The sequence below is a fragment of the Lactuca sativa genome, chromosome 6 (assembly GCF_002870075.4).
Source record: "Lactuca sativa cultivar Salinas chromosome 6, Lsat_Salinas_v11, whole genome shotgun sequence".
Classification (NCBI taxonomy): domain Eukaryota; kingdom Viridiplantae; phylum Streptophyta; class Magnoliopsida; order Asterales; family Asteraceae; genus Lactuca; species Lactuca sativa.
Window position 1 is genome coordinate 44,460,502 of NC_056628.2, and position 22,624 is coordinate 44,483,125.

The 22,624-nt window shown below is 32.3% G+C and overlaps 1 protein-coding gene across 1 annotated transcript; it reads right to left on the reverse strand.

The window, feature by feature from the left end:
• Positions 1–4,696: 4,696 nt before the first annotated feature.
• Positions 4,697–7,305, reverse strand: LOC111887472 (protein ALUMINUM SENSITIVE 3). Its single transcript, XM_023883647.3, has 3 exons — positions 7,015–7,305; positions 6,664–6,909; positions 4,697–5,184 (listed from the first exon to the last, which is right to left on the reverse strand). The coding sequence occupies exons 1-3, from the start codon at positions 7,246–7,248 to the stop codon at positions 4,870–4,872; spliced, it is 795 nt and encodes a 264-aa protein (XP_023739415.1). The 5' UTR covers positions 7,249–7,305; the 3' UTR covers positions 4,697–4,869.
• Positions 7,306–22,624: the final 15,319 nt, after the last annotated feature.

Consider the following 22,624-nt stretch of genomic DNA (forward strand, 5'->3'; position numbering starts at 1 on the left):
TTCCATCCCGAGGATGATTGGACTCGTGGTATGTTGGAATTCCAACTCGATGGTTGAGGGCCAGGGGTATTCCAACCCGCTGGTTAACTGGACCCATAATATGGTTTTCATTGTTGTATGTGTATGGTTGTATGTGTATCGGTATTTTGGGGGCAACTCACTAAGCTTTCGGGCTTACAGTTTCAGTTTATTGTATCAGGTACATCAGGAGATCGTGGCAAGGCAAAGGCATGATCGTACTGCTCCTCACTTTTAAGATGTTGTTTCTGGGATACTCTGATAATAAACTATTTGGAAATCTTTTTGTAATAACTAATGGAACTTGGGTTGTTTTGAAATTTTAAATTGGTTTGAAATTTTTGAGTGTTACAAATAGGTATTAAAAAAAACCAAATCTTCCCAGAACTCTAAAATCCTAATATCTAGATTGTAGTTCGAGCACATTAATTAACAACATAAATTTTCCTAAATTCTGATTTACGTATGATTAGTTTCTGTTATTTGATATTATGTAAACTCATTCATTATAATGTCTTCGTTTCATAACATACAATTTTTCTAAAATTTCCAACAACTTAGAGCATGGTTTCCTTCTTGATTTATCTTCCAATTGATCGATTTTTTTGGTACTAAACACTAGTGATAACCCAATATTTTTTCCGGCTTAACCCTATTACTCCTAATACGGGTTAAAAAAAACATAAAGAAAGGGACGACAACTACGCTAAATCCTGGATCAACACCACTGAATAATAAATAGCGAAAGCGAATAGGACAAAGGAGAGTCGTAGACCTGGTGAAGTAGGCAACTTGGATTTTTAGCGTTCATCTTCATCTTTTGTGGTTGGGTGTGGTGTGGGTATTTTGGATTTGGATGTACGAATAGGATTAGGGAAAAGGAAAAGGGATATCAAGTAACATAAGGGAAATTTGGAATGGAAAGGGAAATCATAAATGCACAAGCACAAACACATGCACTTTTAGTGTGTGTGTGTATATATATATATATATATATATATATATATATATATATATATATATATATATATATATATATATATATATATATATATATATATATATATATATATATATATAGGGTCATGTGTTTTCTACATCTCTTATGTGCTATAATGGACCAATAAAAATTTAATAAAAATTAAATTATTATATAATTAAATAAATATGGATATCAAATGATATCTAAAATTATTAATTTTTTATGGAAACTAATTCAATTCGCCATTAATGTCAGCAATAATATTTTTTCAAAATGAATTCGTATATAAGTTTTCATATATGGGTTGGTGTTTTGTTTCATAACTCACTCACTCAAAGTACAACAAAGTTGCCTAGAATAGGGCGAACGAGAGTGTATTCTGCTAGAATACACTCTCATTCTGCTAAAATAAACTCTGATTATGCTAAAATACACTTTCGTTCTCCTTGTTTTAAGCAACTTTGTTGTATTTTGAGTGAATGAGTCATGAAACAAAACATTAACCCATACATGAAAACTTAGATATGAATTCATTATGAAACAATATTATTTCTAACATTAATGATGAATTTAATTGGCTTCCATAAAAAAGAATTATAATTATGGATGTTATTTAATATATATATATATATATATATATATATATATATATATATATATATATATATATATATATATATATATATATATATATATATATATATATCCTTATACTAATAAAAGAGTAGTTCTTTTGCCATGTGTCATCAAATTAGACTTTTTAATCAATGTGTTGCCACTTGTCAATCTATTAGTTCTCTATTTTAAATTTATTAGACCTCCTCATTAATGTGATGCTATATGACAATGTATTTATTCTCTATTTTAAAATTTAAATTTTAAATTTATATTATTGTTTTCATTAATTCACAAATAAAAAATATCTAATATATATTAAAAATTAATTTTACATCTTTATTTGAATCAACGATTATAATTTCACATAACTAATAAAAATATCTCTTAAATTAATAGTTTATTTAAAATAACTGATTAATAATTTTGAGTTTTACTATAAAAGTTTAATTAATTTTGTAACCGTGGTTCCCACGGGTTATAAACTAGTATATATATATATATATATATATATATATATATATATATATATATATATATATATATAAATATCATTTAATATTTATCTTTATTTGACAGAATAATAATTTAATTTTTATTAAATTCTTATTGATTCATTATAACACAATAGATGTGGAGAACACACACACTGATATATATATATATATATATATATATATATATATATATATATATATATATATATATATATATATATATATATATATAGGAGAGTGAATATACTCATAAAGATATATAAGTTTAGGTATCCAAACTCATTATAGTAAATCATTTTGTATCATACATGTATTGTAATTGTCTAAAGTTCTTTAAATTCAAATCTTAACTTCATTTATTTTTAAAATATTTATAAATTTTACCATTTTTTTTGTTGGGTTTAATCGGTTTGTCATAGGTCATGTCTATGGTGAAACTTTAGATTTTATGAGTATTTATTGTTTGATATATTATGTTTAGTTAGTAGTTTATGTATTCAGAATTGCACTTTGCTTTTGACCGGATTCTATGGAATTCTACGGGTCTTTAGGTAGAGTAAGTAGCATGGGTTGTTTCATGCTTTACGTGGGTATCTAAGAAGCTATATATACAGTCTTTGTTGATATGAATAATAAGAGGTTTTAGAAAGATGTAGTCCCACGTGTGTTGTAGCAGCAATCTGCCCTACCCCATTAAGTTGTTATGTTTTTTTCTCACTCTCTGCATGCATACATAAACACCATACACAAACCCATCTTCTCCCTTTATTTTCTATTAAGCTATAGAGTAGAGGGCTAATATCCAACATTTGGTATCAGAGCAACCGACAGTAGATTCTGGACTGTTTCAACAGGGATGGTTCTCAGCAAAACAGGTGGATCTTGTCAAAGATGTTGTTGCTTCGGTAGTGGTTTGAAGTTGGTGATCTTCAAAGAAAAGGTTCAGCAGGTAGCGACTATGGTGTCTTTCGGTGAAGAGGATGATAGCTCGTCGGTAGTGGGTTGAAGACAGGAGGTTACTGGGTGGATGAAGTCGTTGTCGGAATTTTCGGAAGATGTTGAAGATGGTGTTTGTTATAGCAGTAGTTGTCGACGGGGTTTGCAGGTGAAGCAACTGGGGTCGAAGGCAAACAGAGGTTGTGAAGGTGCTAAGGTTCAGTTGGTGAGTTTCTTTGTCGGATGCCTTTTGCTTTTGGTGGTGTCCGACAAGGTGGTGCTTCCGGCAGTAGGTTGTGAGTATGTCACCGGAAAATGGAGACAGTTACCGGAGATGCATGAGGAAACGAACAGAAAAGATCCGTCAAGCATGTGGCTTTGGGTTTGTTTCGTTTTGCAGGTGAAAGAAAACCGGAAAAGCGGGTTGCTTTGTTTTCTTGATCGGTGTAAAAAGTCTCTCGTTTCACAGAAGTGTTAGGAGAAAACGGATTCTGTGTGGTGACAAACAACAGCCGAGTATGGAGGACTTTGGACGTGACCGAGGTGAAGGTCGGGTGTCTAGAAAAAGTCGGGATTGTATGGAAGACTTTGGACGTGACTGAGGTGGTGGTCGGGTGTCCGGGAAAGGTCGGGAATGAAGATGAAAAGATGGTGATTAATGGCTGCTGTGAACAAGTGGTATGACAAAACCGATTAAGGGGGTAATTGTTGGGTTTAATCGGTTTGTCATAGCTCATGTCTATGGTGAAACTTTAGATTTTATGAGTATTTATTGTTTGATATATTATGTTTAGTTAGTAGTTTTTGTATTCAGAATTGGTCTTTGCTTTTGACCAGATTCTATGGAATTCTACGGGTCTTTAGGTAGAGTAAGTAGCATGGGTTGTTTCATGCTTTACGTGGGTATCTAAGAAGCTATATATACAGTCTTTGTTGATATGAATAATAAGAGGTTTTAGAAAGATGTAGTCCCACGTGTGTTGTAGCAGCAAGCTGCCCCACCTCATTAAGTTGTTATGTTTTTTTCTCACTCTCTGCATGCATACATAAACACCATACACAAACCCATCTTCTCCCTTTATTTTCTATTAAGCTATAGAGTAGAGGGCTAATATCCAACATTTTTCTTACATAATTTTCATTTTCAACTATAATATAGATAGTCTGGTAGGTGTTTAACACGAAGATTTAATGTAAGAAAAAGATAATAGTGAAATTTAAAAAATATTAAAAGTAAAATCAAGTTAGAGGTGTATTATGTTAGATTTGGATATCTAAACTTATATATATATATATATATATATATATATATATATATATATATATATATATATATATATATATATATATATATATATATATATATATATATATATATAATGTTTTTTTATTTTATTTATTTACTTTTATTCTTAGCCTTCAGATATATAATACTTCTTCCGGCCCAAAATTATTTAAAAAGTGAAACGTGGACAATAATTTGTGATCTACAGCTTTGTTCCGTGTGGAACATGTCGAAGAATTTTATTTTATTTTTTTATTTATTATTATTAATTTTTATATATTCAACTAAATTAAAGTATGAGCTTCTGGAAAAATAAAAAAGTTTACCACACCTTGGCATTAGACATTGAATAAAAACAGAATATACAACGTTAGACACTCCTTTTCATAAATCTTTTTTATCAAATCTACTTTTACGATGTCGAAGACTTGATTTTTTTCTTAACATTATCTTACTAATATAAATATATCGTCTTGCAATCATCTAGATAGTCACCACCAATTAATAACCATCCCATTTAACCCTAAACCGAACCCTTATTCTGTCAAGAAAACCTTTGTTTCTAGTTGATAAGCTTTTGTGAAGAAATTAGGCCAACAAAAATAAGTAGACATGATGCTACTCATGGTTGAAGCCCCAATGAGCATGTTCATAACCACCATTTGAAGTTGAATGGCTTCCACTGGAGAGGCTCCCCCCATTATTAGTCCGGTCATTGCTCCGGGAAGTGATATGAGACCCACAGTCTTTGTGTTGTCAATAACTGGTGACATTGCAATGACTAACGACCTTTTCACTTGTTGCAGTGTAGCTTGTCGTGGTGTGGCTCCAAGGGCTAGGGCTGTCTCCACCTTCACAATAGAAAACATAGTGATTAATGAGTCGTTGTTAAGCTAAATGTACATGTGTTGTATACTTTACTTAATTTTGCATGTTATTACAATATTTGTATTTATTTGCAAAAATAAAAGTTTATTACAACATGTTTATATTTTTCTCCATAAAAACAACACACTTCAATTTTGCTATGAATTAATGAGTTGCACCTTGTTATTATCAGTTAAAATATGTGCTATTAATCTTTAAATAAATATATAAATTATTGCTGTACTTTATATATTTATTAATTTTAACTCTCGAATAAACGTTTTCTCTGAAATCAAACATAGCTTTTTAGTAACAAATCTTACACTAAAATGGGTGGTGGGAAATATCAAGATGAAAAAAAAAGACATAAAACAGATAATCAAAAACCAAATAAAAAAGGTTGATAATCGGATATTATGCCCCCTTCTAAAAAAAGCACTTATCATCTTCCAATCATAAAATTATTTTGTATGTATGATTTGCTATAACCTCGATGACGGGTTTGGTTAGGTAGATACTAGATAGTCATCAAAATTGCACATTTTTGTTAGAAAAAACAAGAGAACAATATATATTCAGTCATTTTGTATAAAGATTCGTTATATATAAAATCGTATTTAGTTTTTCGAACAACTAACATATATATCCATTTAATCGTATACATAAATTTACATCTTTTGTTTATCTATCGTAAGACTTGAATCATCAACAAGAAATACATCTTCAATACCTATATGGATAGACCAAAAAGCTTTTTTTTTTAAATACTTCAAAATATTCTTATACCCCAAAATAATTATGAATTGTATAGTTTTAAATATGTAATGCACTATTGTCTGTCACATTTAAAGCATTTTTACACTTTTTTCTCATTTTATATTGTTATCCTTTTAAAAGAAAACCTCTTTCTGTGAGTAACATATGTTATTGCACTATGAAATTTTCTTTCCTAGGAAAATGGTTTTAATTTATCCCAACAAGAAAAATAACATACAAAAATGTTTCTATTTTATAAAAATTATGTTTTTTTAAGAATATTAACACGTTCACAAAAAAATTATTTGCATTTTATATTTTTATTATTATTTTTAATATTTTTTAGTGAAGACAAAACTAAATATTATTTTGGTAGTGAACAATAATTTTCTGGTAGCTATTGCAAAATCTATGATTATTTTTAAGCATAACAAAAAATTTAGGCTATTTTTTAATAAATGTTAAGCAAAAACTGCTAAATTAGTTTTTTCTAATTAACAGCCGATTAATTAGAAATGTATGAAGTATGAACTATTACAAGCAAACCAGTTGGCCGATTAATGAGTTTTCAAGCCATCAAACCATCAAATTTATAAACCAAAAGCAAGATAAACACTAAATAACTTTAGATCGATGTTTCCAGATTTTTTTTTTCTTTTTTCTTTTTCAAACTAAAAGTTGATTTCTACATATTCACCGATACTTACCAAATTCATCTGTGTTCGAATATCGTCCCGAAGTCTTTTCATCGTAACTCCGGTGACAGTCATTGCGTTCCCAACCATCATTCCGGCGACCGGAATTATGTATTGTGGAGTGAAAGGAAAAACTTTCAACAAAACTAACAGCAACATCGTTATGGATGTGCCAACCATTATGGAAGCTCCGGCAATGTATTTCCCATGGGGTACGTGTTTGGCTCGCTGGCCGGCGGTGTACCCGGCGACGGAGACCTGAAAGAAACGTTGATCTTGATCAGTAAAGTTTTCTCTATCTGTCAAAACAGTTTTATTAAATTATAGATAGGAATAAAAAAGAGGATCAAAGAATATATATACCATGAAGAGATAAGCAAGAAGGATCCAGATGACGTTGTTTTGATTGAAAATGAATCGAAGAACAAAACCAATAACGGAGAGTTGAATGAAAGCTCTAACAATGGCGTAAACCATCTCTCCCTCTAGTTTCAGCTTCTGAAAGTAAGATAACACTGCCGCCAGCAACACCACCGCCGTGGCCGCCGCCGGCTTCACCATCCCCTTCAAGAACTCCGACAGCCACTCCCACTCCATATTTAAGTTTACTGATCAGTTTTATCCCCACATACATAAATACGTTGTCTCTCATGACATATATATAACGGAGAAAGAGTTGGGATTTGAGAGTGTTGCCAGCAGTAATAAATACCTACCTACAACTTTTTTATTTTATTTTATTTATTTTTTTGTAGACATATCCGGGTTATTAAACATCAATTAACTATTGATTTTTGGTTTAAAAGATTCATTTTTTATTTTTGGCTTTGTAAGATGATAAAGTCGGTTTTTTTTGTTGGTTTAAATCAGTTATATCTGAAAAACTGAAGGTGTAAGTTGTTAAATGAAGTGTTACGTAGAAAGCTAAGGTGACGTCCACTTGGATAATTCTATTATTTTTTTTTTTTTAAATGAAGAACTAGAAATCTAGGTGATGAAGTTCGTTTATCAATCCTCCGCCATCTATGGTTTCATTTGCACTATCTACAAGCTTCTAACAGATAACGAATGAAAATTCAAAATCATCTTCATCTTAAAAAACATTTCATATCATTTTCATCTTTAAACTTTCAATAAATCGAAATAAAAAAAATTATGAAAATTAAAAAAAAAAAGGATATTAAGATGAAGAAAAAATATTCAAACCATCTTTATCTTTCAAACTAAAATCATCCAAATTAATATATTTCAAGATAAATCATCTATCTTGAACTATATTCATTTGAAATTCTAACTAACTTTTTATTTTATGATATTTAATAGATTGGTTAATTGAAATAATATATTACTCCAATAACTTTTCAACTTATACTAATTAATTTATTAGTTAATTTAAATATTTTGTTTATAAAACAACATTATTTTCATTATAGGTTGCTTATAATCACTTCTCTTCTCTTTCTCATTTTGTATATAGAGTTCATGAAAATAGTGAATAATGTAAATATAGAGAATAAGTCTATTAGTGACGACAATAGAAAAACACGTTTTTTGTCGTCGCTAAAGAAGCTTATCGTTGCTAATAGTGGTGTCGTTAAAAGATAGCCACCGACGATCCAAGTGCCCCACACGAAAATGCATCCTAACCATTCATTTGTAAATGATCCATCGGTTAGGGTTTCACTTTGCTTTTAAGCAATAGAGACGATGCATATGACGACATGTCGTTGCTAATAGTTTCGATCAGTGTGAACACCCCAGAAAAGATTATGACCCTACGCTTTTTCAAAATCGGACGACTTACAACCAGGTAGAAATGGCGGGTTTTCCCTCTAACCCCTCGCCGCTATCTCCCTATAGTCGCCCCAAAAAGTGACGCCCCTTTTGTTCTTGTCTTCATCCTAGATCGCCAATATTGCGGCCACTTAACTATGTAGTTTAATATCATGTAACCTTCGATTGCTAGTATCGAGATTATAATAATGTAGTTTTCCTTACTCTTTCGACCTCTTTTTTCTTTTATCTTTCTTTAAATTTCAAGAAAAAACTTATGATTTTATACTTCCTGCCAAAAGACAATAATGATACGTTTTCAATTATTATTAAACGAAAAAAATGAAGTGAGTTTTATTAAAATCCGTACATACGTGTTCATTATAAAAGTTTACAACATTTTATATTGTCATTGATCGATTTAAATCATGACGCTTTAGATTGGTTTGGGGTGATTGATTAATAATGATATCTATTAAACATTTGAATATATATATATATATATATATATATATATATATATATATATATATATATATATATATATATATAATATATATATATATAGATAGAGAGAGAGAGAGAGAGAGAGAGAGAGAGAGAGAGAGAGAGAGAGAGAGGAGAGAGAGAGAGAGAGAGAGAGAGAGAGAGAGAGAGAGAGAGAGAGAGAGAGAGAGAGAGAGAGAGAGAGAGAGAGAGAGAGAGAGAGAGAGAGAGAGAGAGAGAGAGAGAGAGAGAACAATGGACCCACATATATACACAAGAAAAACAAACGTGAAGTCGAGAAGGTACACTAGGCGAGGAATCAAACGGGGTTCCCACACACCCATTATGGGATGAATGTGATGAAAATGTGAATTCTTGATTCGGTTAACGTTCAAATTGTTATTTGTCCCAATTAAATTGTTTTTTAATAATAATTATAACATTTGATAAATAGTTTGATTGTAATTAACTAATAATAAGTTTCATTAAAAAAAGTGGAATTATAACAATGAGTGATAACAAAAAGAAACTTTCATTTTCATGATGACAACTTGAGAAGATGAAAATATCGAAGTTGATATCAACTTTTTCAATTCATATAGATTGAGTAATATACTAGTACAGTATAATATATGTATGTCTGGAATATTTTTTATTTAACTGAAAATGATTCACATAGTTTTATCTTTGAGATATAATATACTGTATGTAAAAAGTTATAATTCTAAAAAGACCAAAAAAAACATTCATTTTATATGGCTTGAATGGCCATATTGGATAGTGCAATATTATATCTAGTGGAGGTCGTACCCTTAAAAGTAGAAAATTCCTTCTTCCAAGTGGCATAACCTACGTTTTAACGTGCTTTTTGAATGAATTTGTTTTCATACCAACCGTAGTTGTGTAAAGCTTCTCATAGTATAAGTAGGCATCACTTACAATTTGTCATACTGATTCATATTTTTGCAATTTACAAATTATGGATTTTTAATTAATTAATATTTAAAATTAAATTTCAAACAAATTATTTTTATAAAACCTAAAATTTCATTAAACTAGAAAATAAAATTACAACACACCAAAAGGAAAACAACATGGAATTTAAAATCATAAAACCTAGAAGTTTAAAATACGAAACATAGAAATTTAAATAACGAATTATTATATTTTTTCGCAATCTCTTTATTGGCTTTGAGCGCATTTTTTTACATCCGGTAAGATTGTTAATGTTTCTTAATGTTTCTTGTTAAAATCGTCATGACACAATTTTGTTTCTGTTTCTTGTGCGACCACCAAGTATTGCTCCAACGTCGACTTCAAGTTGTCTATTTTGGTTGTTAGATGTTCGATGTCACCCGAACCACTTGTCGTCGCTTTTTCCTTTCGCTTCTCTTGGTCTCTTGCCATGGGATGAGTAACTCTTGAAACCTCAAAAGGATCCTCTTCATTGAGGTCAATCCCGACATATGCATCAGACGATCGACTACGAGTTGTTTTCGGAACTTCTAGTTCTTTTAGAAGAACTACCCATGAACATTTCCGAACTTTTGTTATCTTGCCACTTTTTTGACATCTTCACGATATTCCATACATGAAGAAATTTGAGCGTTGTCCCTTTTTTACTCTGGAAAAGTACCAGAGAATTTTGCAAAATTGATTCTTCATTTGCACCACTTTGTCATTGTCGTTTCACAGTCGAAAACACCGCATTAAAATCCAGCATAACTTTGTTGATGTTTCTCCACTTCGAGTAAATTTGGTCCTTTTTTCCTGTAGTCTCTACGATTCATTACCATGAGAAAAAGTTTATTAATTTTTCGGAAAAAAGTGGGCGAGTCTTGGTTTTTTCTATAAGAACCTACAACTTTGAGAAACTTGACTTTTAGTTAAATATTGACCAAAAGGGAAATTTGGTCATTTATGAGAAAAAGATTAGATTATGAAGTTGTGACTTCATGAAAATGGCCAAGAAAAATTTAAATCACTTAGAAGAGGCTAGATGAGTAAGTTCAAGAGAAAGAATGCATAAGAAGATGCATTTTTGTTCAAAAGGGTAAAATTGGTATTTTCTGCTTTTTAAGCCAACTTTATGACTTAATAGATTAAGAAAAGTATTAAGTCAGTGATAAGTGACTTAATAGATGTGTGGAGTATGTTCGCATCTTCACATGGATATAAGGAACATCGTAAATGGATAAGATGCTATTGATAGTGTTAAGAAGCTTTAATCAAGCTTAGAAAGTGATTCCCATAGTGGAATCAATATATGTGAAGTTAGGGTTTGAAACCCTAACTTATAAGATTATGTTAATTGATGCATTAGAAGATAGATTATGGTGAATTGAGTATTATGGGATGCCTAATTGATCAATTAAATGAGATAAATATATAGAGAATTAAATATATATTGAGGATCCATTAAGTGGTTATGTTGACTTTTAAGAGTCAAAGCTCTTAATAGGCTAAGACATATTAAGAACTTGTGTTATGTGTGATTAGGCCTAAGTGCAAGAAATATGGATCCACTAAGTGCAAGAAATATGGATCCAAGAGGCATTAATTTAGGAAAAAGCCAAAGTGGGACAGTTAGTTATCACTATCTAATAAGGTGACTTATTACTCTTACTCTCTCACTCTTTAGTTATATATATATATATATATATATATATATATATATATATATATATATATATATATATATGTGTGTGTGTGTGTGTGTGTATGTTGAAGCTTGGGGCACTAGGTGAATGTCCCCAAGTAATGAGATGAAGGCAGATGAAGAATATGTGTGTAAGACATGTATCAGAGCATGTACACATATTAAGCGTATGAAAGAGGTATACATAAGATACATGTAGCAGAGCATGTACGTATACAAGAAAATGTGGGTTTAGATGAAAAGAGTATTTGCTAAATACCTAAAAGATAGAAGATGATTATATGTAATATAATCATAAGAGTAAATAAGAATGTCTAGCTATCATTAGTATTATAGAGTGATTTATGATACTAAACATCGATAAAGATTAAGTACTTAATTAGTTAAGAACTAGAAGAGAAATATAAGAGGTCTCTTGATGAGAATTAGAGATAGATATTCCTTTAGGCACAAAAGATAGATGGTTCCTTTAGGGACAAGATATAGAAGATTCCTACAGGAGTGATTTAGAAGGATCCTTTGGGAACAAGAGTATGGTTCCTACAGGGAAAAAAAGATAGAAAATTCCTTCAGGAATAAGAGTAAGGTTCCTATGGGGAAAAAATATAAAAGATTCATTTGGGTATAAAAGTGTGGTTCCTATGGGGACAAAATATAGAAGTTTCTTCAGGAATAAGAGTAAGGTTCCTATGGGGACAACAGATAGAAGATTCCTTCAGGAATAAGAGTAAGATTCCTATGAGGACAAAAGATAGAAGATTCCTTCGGAAATGAGATATAAGGTTCCTGCATAGACAAGAGATAGAGGGTTTCTTCGGGAATATAGTAGACCATGGTTGCTTCGAGGACAAGAAATGGATGTTCCTACAAGGACAAAGAGTAAGATTCCTTCGGGAATAGAGTATAGTTCCTACGTGAACAAGAGTAAGGTTCCTATGGGAACAAGAGTATGATTCCTATGAGAACAAGAGTAAGGTTCCTTTAGGGACAAGGGTATGGTTCATTTGGGGGCAAAGAGTATGATTCCCACGGGAGAAAGGTTGTCACTACAAGGAAAGAGATAGATGATTCCCTCTGGTAATACATGTAGATGATTCTTGTGAGGATCTAGAAAGACTATACTTAGAAAAGAGAGAGAAAAGTTCCTTGCGAGGAACAAGATTAAAGAGTTATTTGTAAGAACTTAGATATAACCCACGAGAGGTAAAGAGTAAGGAATCTGTGAGGGATTCAAGAGTAAGAAGAAAGATTATGGTTCCACGAGTGATTACAAGAGAGAGGGGTAAGAATGGGTTAGCATGCCTAGTAAATAAATTAAGGAGCTTTCTCCTTTAGAATAGAGTAAGAGAAGGGTATGTTAAAAGGCTGAGAGAAGAGTAAGATAAGAGCATGTTAAGATACTAAGAGCAGGGTAAGAGATCGAGTATGAGAAGATCATGTTAAGAGGATAAGAATAGGGTAAGAGATAGAGTAAGAGAAGAGCATGTTAAGAGGCTAAGATCAGAGTAAGAGACAGAGTAATAGAAGAGTTTGTTAAGAAGCTAAGAGCAGATTAAGAGATAGAGTAAAAGAAGAGCATGTTAAGAGGCTAAGAGTAGGGTAAGAGACAGAGTAAGAGAATAGTTTGTTAAGAGGCTAAGAGCGTAGTAAGAGACATAGTAATAAAAGAGCCTATTAAGAGGCTAAGAGAATATTAAGAGAAAGATTAATAGAAAAGGATGTTAAGAGGCTAAGAGCAGGGTAAGAGACAGAGTAAGAGAAGAGCCTGTTAAGAGGCTAAGAGAAGAGTTTGATAAGATCCTGTTAAGAGGCTAAGATAAGAGCAAAAGGAAAAGGTTAGAGAAGGAAGATAGAGTATGAGAAAGAGAAGGAAAGAAATAATGAAAAGACAGTAGAATAACTCACCAGACACAATGTGTCTAATGTTGCATAAATTTTTTGTTTTGCAGGTTCAGGTTATAATAGCCGTTGTACCAGAAGAGAAGTCAGGAGCATGAGGATAAGATTTAGATATGAGGTTGATATTAATGTAAATCTTGCTGTTCATTTTGTATGCAAAGATTTTATTGTACACCCATGATTTTTCTTGGGAAGTAAAAGATTTTAATTTATTTTAGAATTCCACACTTGTAAGAAAACTATGATATTTCTGATATTACCATATTTATACACATTTTAGGCAATATTTGAATACATTTTTATACATATTTTAGTTATTTGCAAAGATAAATGGTACTTATAAGATTAAATTGTATTTTTAGCCAAAAGGAGAAATCTTGAAGAATAAGGTCCAAAAGCGACAAGTAGCGAAACTTTGGAGGTTTGAAGAATTAAAAGAAGGAAATCCCAGAGAAAAGCCCAACTCACGACGTGGACTTCTCTTACATGACGTGGAGTGGGTGTTTCTAGAAGATAAGTGCAGTGGAAATCAGAGTCCTTGCCCCCATAAGGATTTACCTTAATTCACGACGTGAAGTCTAAATTAACGACATGAAGTGAAATAATTTCAAAAACTATATATATCCTTGGAACTTATGAATTAGGGAGTTCTTCTGGAGATTTAGGGGTTTAGAAGATGAATTCTAGAGAAAAACAAGTCAAACAATTCAAGTGTTAAGCATCTACAGAAGAACAAGTGATTGAAGATCATAACCATTACTTTTAATTGGTACAAGTTGAACATGTCTTTAATCATTGAATTTGGATTTATTTTATCAACCATGAGTAGCTGAATCTAGCTGCTTCTGTTTAGCTAGATGAAGCTTCAACTCATGGATTAGTTTATTAATTATGGATTTTACTAGCTAGTTAAATGCTTGTGTTTGATTGTTATACCTAACATGTGAATATTTGATACTTAAATTTCTTGAATTCATGTTCTCTGTAGCTTAGTGACTATTAAATTACATGAACTTGACACCTAGTGATTTAGTGACCATTGAATTGCTAGAGTTAGGGTCGACAAAATCTTATATAAGTAATTGACGTAATTAAATTTAGTTGTGCTGGAGAATATAAATTATGACCATAATTGTGTTTGTTTAATAAATCTTACATAGCTCCATTCATAATTCATAATTGATTATGTGTTTAATTATGTGTGACTATGTATAGGTCTACATGAATTAGTTAAACATTAGTAAATTTGGACTTAAATTACTAATAATATAATAATTGGTAACCAACATGAATTATCCATAATTAGTAGCTGACCATAGAGGAGAAGTGAATTCAAACTAAACAAAAGTGTTTTTAGTAATTGATTGAGTTTGATAGTTAAGTAAATAAGTTTGTTTGAACTTGCAAAATCGGATAAAAACCCAATTAACTTTTGCTTTTCTTAGATTAATATTTACTAGATAAATTAGTTAATTAAATTTGTTCCTTGTGTTCGATACCCGAGTATTTGTGCTATAATATTTGCGAAAATGTACACTGCGTTTAGTCGACTAGCTAGTGAGATAGGAGGTAAAATTAGGTGTTGTAATATTTCGACAACATCAATTTCCCATAAATGTTAGATATAGAAATACAGGTCATTAGAGTTGGTATCAAAGTCATAGTTCGAGTGAATTAGGTTTGGGTGTAGCTGTTCTTAGTCTCAAACTGTGGGAGATAGATGAAAAAAAGGAGATTATGAGTCGGTTTTGGGATAAATCATGCTAGAAGATTATGGTACACGGCTGAAGACATGTGAAAGATGAAGAATCCAAATAGTTAAAGATTAGTAGATTGACTAAACTTCATGGCGTAGGTCTATATTGTAAAGAAAGAAAGGTCGTTTTACAAAATGACAAGTATGAGCTTCTATTTAAAGATATGTCAAAAGTATGTAGAAAGAATAATACTGCAGTATCATCGAAGAAAGATATAATAGAAAAAAGACAATAGATAGATTAAGTGTCCTAAAGAAAAAGATTAGAAAGAATGGGGGTAGAAAGAGTAAAAAAAATATAATGAAAGAAATGGGGACAAAAAAGTGTAAGAGGGTTGGTAAACCCAAAGAAGGAAAACAAAGATAGAGTGAGTCTATCTTGTAAAGAGTAAAAAATAGTACTTGTGATTACTAGAGTAGATTGACATTACTTGAGAGCAATGGTCCTACAAAAAAGAAAGTACATTGCTATTTTAGGCAATCTACGAGATGTGTAAAGTAGATGCTTGCACCATGTTGTTAGATGTTGCTGCAATAACATTGACTAGAGATAGATTGAAAGATAAAAGAGAAAAATGTAAAGATAGAAAAGAAAGTGCTGCAACAAGTGTCATGATGGACACTTAAGGGAAAGTCAAAGTTAGTAAAAATGTCCTATTATGATGTTAAGAGCTAAGGAACATGAAAAGATGGGTCGAGACTTCTAAGGGAGTCAAGGAGATAGAGTATGTAAAGTAAGAGGGCACTTTGTTAGTGTGCCTATAAGAAAGAAAGAAAAGGAGGTGTAGCTCTTAGTGTAAGAAAAGATAGACCCACAATAATATATAGATGTGTGCATGTGATAACAGTGTACTTGCGAGTAACTATTAAAGAAAGAAGAAAGAATGAACCTTATCTATAATAAGGGAAAATTATAAAAGAAAATAAGAAGTGGTATAGATAAATGAGAAAGAATGTGGACTCATGAGAAGAGTCTAAGTCTGGGAGTACAGTCCTAGTAGAGAATGAGGTGACCAAGTGTCACAATGTAATGAAGGTTTAGAAATAGGGGAGTTTGATACTTCCCGGTGTGAAAGATAAGTATGCTTGGCAAGATTCATCTTTGATGTATCAAGAATAAGTTAAGTAAGTAAGTGAGAAAGAGAAAGTCATAGCAGTTGGCTTGCAAGAAGCTGAAGACTAAGAAAGATGAGCACCAAAGAAATTTTCATCATTTAAATTGGGTAATGAGAAAAGGGATATAAAGGTTGTGAATCAGGTAATGAGATGGTAATATTCAAACGTGGTAAGTATGATATGCGTGCAGTGTATGGGTGTTGCAGGCACATGGTACTTATCATGGTTCAATGGAGCCATTAAGTTGCCTGAGGATCAAGCAAGTTAGAGGGAAGAAAAGATGTAACATTGTAGATTGAGAAGAATTTACCATTAAAGAGATAGAATACTTGTAAATCATGGAACATAATGGTGACATTGAATCTACGTAAGTACAATGTGCATGCTGAAGTATGGGCTCTACATACACATTGCACTTATGGTGACTCAATGGAACCATTAAGCTACCTAAGGATCAAGTGGTAGGACAAGAAATATTTATAACAAAGTACCATGAATAGACGAGACTTGAGGTCTCGATAATAGAAAAGAGATAGAAATAAAAGTTTGGTGCATAGAATTTCAAGAGATTATAGAGAAAATAGTTATAATAGATTACAACATGTTAGAGAGAAAGTGAAGTAAGAAGATGTTTATAGTTCCATACTTATACATATAATTATGCACTACTTTAATACATTTGAGCATTATTTTGGTAAAATGGAAAGATATTTGGTACTTATAACTATTAAATTCTATCTTACAGGAAAAAGGACATTCTCAAGGAAAAAGGACTGAAATTGAAGAAAGTTGGAAACTTGGAGCTTGGAGATAAAATTAGGAGAAGAAGAAAGAAGAAAATTGAGCATATTGAAGTTCACCGACATGGACAATTAAATTCCACGATGTAGCATTTGGAATCTTCTCGATCCTTGCGTGAAGACCTTTCTTACGACGTAAACGCTTGTTGGTCACGATGTGACCATGTGTCAAATCTAGAAAATTCCAAGAACATGCATAGAAGCCTTGACGCATACAAGATTACCCTGATTCCCATGATGTGGCATCTATTTACCACGTCATGGCGACTATTTTTTTGGCAAGTATATATTTCGGGCTTTAGGTCAAAATCAGGGACTTTTGGCAGAGAGTTGAAATAGAAAAATCAAAAAATACCTTCTAAGAACCCTTGGAAGTCAGAAGAGGATTGAAGATCAATCTTTGAATATTTTTATAGAAAGAATATCATTAGATCATTCAATTTGCTAGTCTTTACTCTGTATAATCTAGTTAAATCAAATTTCATGTTTATTTCTACTTTAATTATGGGATAAAACCCTTACACTTTCGTTTGGTGAAGATGAACCCTAATACTATGTGTTACTTTCTATTTTCATGGATTATTGAAGTTGGATTAGCTTGTGTTTGATAGATCAATGTTAAAAGTTTCAATTTTGCTGCTTAGCTTTCAAGTTTTGTGTAGTTAGATGATCACTTTGATTGCATGACCTTGTTTACCTAGTTATTCATGACATTAATATTGCTTGAGCTAGTGATAAACCAAATCCTAGATTAGGCGATAAAAATAGTTGCAATAAATGTGCTAGAGAGGATAATTAGATCATAATTTGTGCTTTGGCTATTTGTCTTAATCTTAGATTATTAATCTAGATTTATCATTCATAGCCCAATAATCGTCATAATCAATTGAGAGTCCCACTTTTGCAAGACCATTTCTTAGAAGTTCATTAATTGGTGAAAGCATTAGGAGATCGGACCAAGACTTCTAATAAAATTTAAATTGGTAACCAACTTAAATTAATCCATGTATTGAAACTAACCATAGGAAAAAGGGTGATTTGAAGCTAAACGGAAGTACCTTCATTCTCTTGGTTTACAATCATCTTTAGTTGTTTGCTTTAGTTTAAAAGTTTTTAGTAATTAATTTAAGTTAATCTAAACTTGCAAAATCAGATAAAACCCCCTATTTTAGTTGTTTTCCTTAGTTTATCTTTTAGTGCTTATTTTATTAATTAAAATACCGTTCCCTATAATAGACACCCAACTTCCTTACTATACTATAATTCGACTAGGTCTACTGCCTAATTATGTTTTGTTTGATGTATAAATTAAAAACTAGTATAATTTGTATGCATCAATGTAATGCTTTACAAAGAGCTAGAGAAAGAAATAGAAAGTGGTAGTGTAACAACTTGTACAAATGATAAAGGCACAATAAGAGTGAATGAGAAATGGAAAATTACCTAAGAGAAGATGGTTAAGAAGTGTATGAGTATACATGTTAGAAAAGAATGAAAGATGGTGAGTTATGCACATGGTTGTAAAAATGGGACAAAAAGAAGAAAGAAGATGAAAAGTATGCAAGGTAGTTGCATAAGAGTATATAGAGTAGTAGACGTCCCTTAACAACCATTGTGAGTAGAAAGATAGAGAAATATTTGCCATTTCATTGAAATTTCAAAGAAATGCCAAGTAGATTGCTATTTTAGGTTAAGAGGTTAAAGACGAAAATAACCTTAGAAATGGGTCATTGAGAAAGAAAATAACCAAGTGAGAAAGAACAGATTCTGAGAACGGTTCACCCTAAAGGAGCGGAGAATGTAAGAACCCGAAATTTTGAGAAAGTTGACTTTTAGTCAAATACTGACCAAAAGGGAAATTTAGTCATTTATGAGGTTCATTTTTATATTATAAAATTGTGACTTCATGAAAATAGCCAATATAAGTTTAAGTCACTTAGAAGAGGTTAGATGAGTAAGTTCAAGAGAAAGAATACATGAGAAGATGTGTTTTTGGTAACAAGGGTAAAATAGGTATGTTATGCATTTAGGCAAACTTTGTGACTTAATAGATTAAGACTTGTAATAAGTCAGTGAGAAGCGACTTAATAAATGTGAATAGTATGTTCCCACCTTTGCATGGACATAAAGAACATCAAAAATGGATAAGAAAGAAGGCTAAAAGTTGGGACAAAATGTCCCAAATCTAAAATGGAATCAACCAAGGGACTACTGTCATGGAGTTTGCACAACACATAAAGTGTATGACATGGTGCAGAAAGAATTTAAGAGGCCATTGACTTCGATTCAAGTGGTCTTTGCAGCTTGAAAACGAGATAGAATAAGAGGTTGTTAAGCATTCATTCTTGCATTTTCACCCCTAAACCCTTTCATTTGATGCTTCAGAAATTTGGAGAAGAAAGAAGGGACAAGAGGCAGTCTAGGGTGTATATGGCTTGGATTAAAGGTGGAAAACATATGAGGTATTCATCTTCTATTTAATTAAGCTAGTTAGGGCTTAATGATGTTTTGATGAATAAAGTATATTAGTTGACTTGATTAACCTATAGCTTGATTAAGATGATACTGATAATGTTAAGATGCTTTAATTAAGTTTAGAAAGTGATTCCCATGGCGGAATCAATATATGTGAAGTTAGGGTTTGAAACCCTAACGTATGAGATTATGTTAACTGATGCATTAGATGATAGATTATGGTGAATTGATTATTATGAGATCCCTAATTCATCAGCTGAATGAGGTTAAGAGATAGAGAATGAAAAGATAGATTAAGGATCCATTAAGTGGTCATTTTGACTTTTAAAAGTCAAAGCTCTTAGTAGGCTACGAAAAGTATTAAGAACTTGTATGTATGTATGTATGATTAGCCCTAAGAGTAAGAAAGATGGATCCAAGATGCATCAATAGAGTGGGACAATTAGTCATCACTCACTGATAAGGTGAGTTATTACTCTCACTCTTTCTCTTTAGTGTGTGTGTGTATATATATATATATATATATGTGTGTGTGTGTGTGTGTGTGTGTTGAAGCTTCAGGCACTAAGTGAATGTCTCCAAGTAATGAGATGAAGATATATAAAGAATATGTGTGTAGGACATGTATCAGAGCATGTACATATACTAAGATTACGAAAGAGCTATATATAAGATACATATAGCAGAGCATGTGTGTATAGATGAAAAGGGTATTTGCTAAATACCTAAGAGATGGAAGATGATTATATGTAATATAATCATACGAGTAAATAAGAATGTCTGGCTATCATTAGTATTATAGAATGCTATATGATACTAGACATAGATAAATATTAAGTACTTAATGGTGTAAGTACTAGAAGAGAAAGATAAGAGGTCTCTTGGTGAGACTTATAGATAAATGTTCCTTCGGGGACAAAAGACTGATGGTTCCTTCGGGGACAAGATATGAAAGATTCTTATGGGATTAAAGGGTTAGAAGGTTCCTTCGGGAACTTGAGTATGGTTCCTTTATGGATAAGAGTATGGTTCATATTACTTCGGGAATAAGAGTAAGGTTCCTACGAGGACAAAAGATAGAATATTCCTTTGGGAATAAGAGTAAGGTTCCTACGGGGAATAAAGATAGAAGATTCCTTCGGTAAAGAGATAGAACGCTCATCCGGGGACAAGAGATAGATGATTCCTTTGGGAATAGTGTAGAGCATGATTCCTTCGTGTAACATCCTCTCTCTTGTTATTTCTAGGATGTGGAGTGGAAGTCAAATGTGTAAGGCTTTGGGCATTGAGGAGAGTTTAGTCCTTGTGGAAGGGGTAATGTTAGTTAAGAAAATTTACCCTTGAATTGTGTTTTGGGCCAAAGGGTAGAAATGGGAAAGTCATAGGTCGAGTTCTTGCATGAAATATGAATTTTTGTTTGAGAATTTTTTATTCTAAGATAATTAGATGATATTGTAGAGATTTTCAATACCTTTTCGTCGATATAAAGAACGCCGAAAACGGAGTTGGAATGAAGAAGTTACGACTGTTTGAAGTTAGGTGATTTTTGGGTCAGCCGCATATGCAGGGCGTACGGGGAGTACACAAGGCATACTAAGGCATCCCTAGTACGCTGGGCATACTCAACATGTATGCTAGGCATACTAGGGCATCCCTAGTATGCTGGGCATAAATTTAGTATGCAGGACGTACATAATCAACGCCCAAACCCTATTTTCATGGTTTGAGCCCTATGTAAGCTGCTTAACTCCCCCAATCCATTACATTCCCAACCTCCACCTCTCCTACACCCTCTCTTGAAACCCTAACCCTAGATTGAGCCTTTTGAGCAAAAATAAGGTGTTTTTAAGTGCTTTGGAGTGTTCTTGGAGCACCTTGGAGAAGAAGGAACTCATTGAAGAAGTGTTAGTTGCATTGGAGCTTATAGATCTATATTTTGTTCACCTTGATCTTTCTTCTAGAGGTATAAAGTTTGAATCTTGATGATGATATTGTTAGATGTAGCTATTTTTGGGTGTTATGAGCTTTTGGTCACTTTAAATGCATAAAGTTTAGATCTTGAAAGGTTATGACCTTGTTATGGATAAAGTTGGAAACTTTATCCATCTAAACATCAATTTGATTCATATATGAAGGTTAGAAACTTATACTTAATGGAATAAGTTGAAAACATGCACTTTTGGGTCCCTTTGGGACTTAAAGACTAGATCTTGTTTGTTGGGACCACTCTAATGGATAAAGTTGGAAACTTTATCCATTATGGAGCTATTATGAACCATAAAAATACAATCTTGAGTGTTGTATGTAACCCATGCATGTGTTAGTTGATCTTATTGGGTTAAGAACATAGAGTTTTTGAGATTAAGTAATTAATAGCCATGAAAAGTCATAAATTTGGAAGCTTTATGAATTAGGACATCATTTTGGGCTTGGATCTGAGTTTTGGACAGAAGGGATTCAACGACTAAGCTCTTAATGATGTTCTGGGACTGTGCAGAGTACGCTGGGTGTACCTGGAGGTATGTTGGGCATACCTGGAGATAGGTTGTGCATACACGGTTAGCTCCCCGTAATTTGGTCAAACACCGAGTACGACCTGCTTACAGAAGAGTACATACAACATAACGGATGAGTCGACTCGGTCAGGTTGGCTCGACAGGGTTAACCCGACTGGGTGTTAACTTTGAGCTTTACTTTGACTTTGACCAAGTTGACCTCGGGGTATTTTGGATTGTATTTAACAGTTAGTCATTTGGATGGATAGGTGGCGGTTAAAGCTGAGATTCGGAGTCGGGACCTCATTAGCTATTGTCAGATTGAGAGGTGAGTTTTCCTCATTGTACTTATGGATCGACGGCACCGAGGCCGACCCATTGGATTGATTTCCTAGTTTACGTATGATTCTATGTTATAGTGATATGTTAGATCTGTATTCTGGCATATAGGATGTTGCTATGTTATAGTGATTTTTTAGATTTGCTTGATATCTGGTTATATTTTTATTTATTA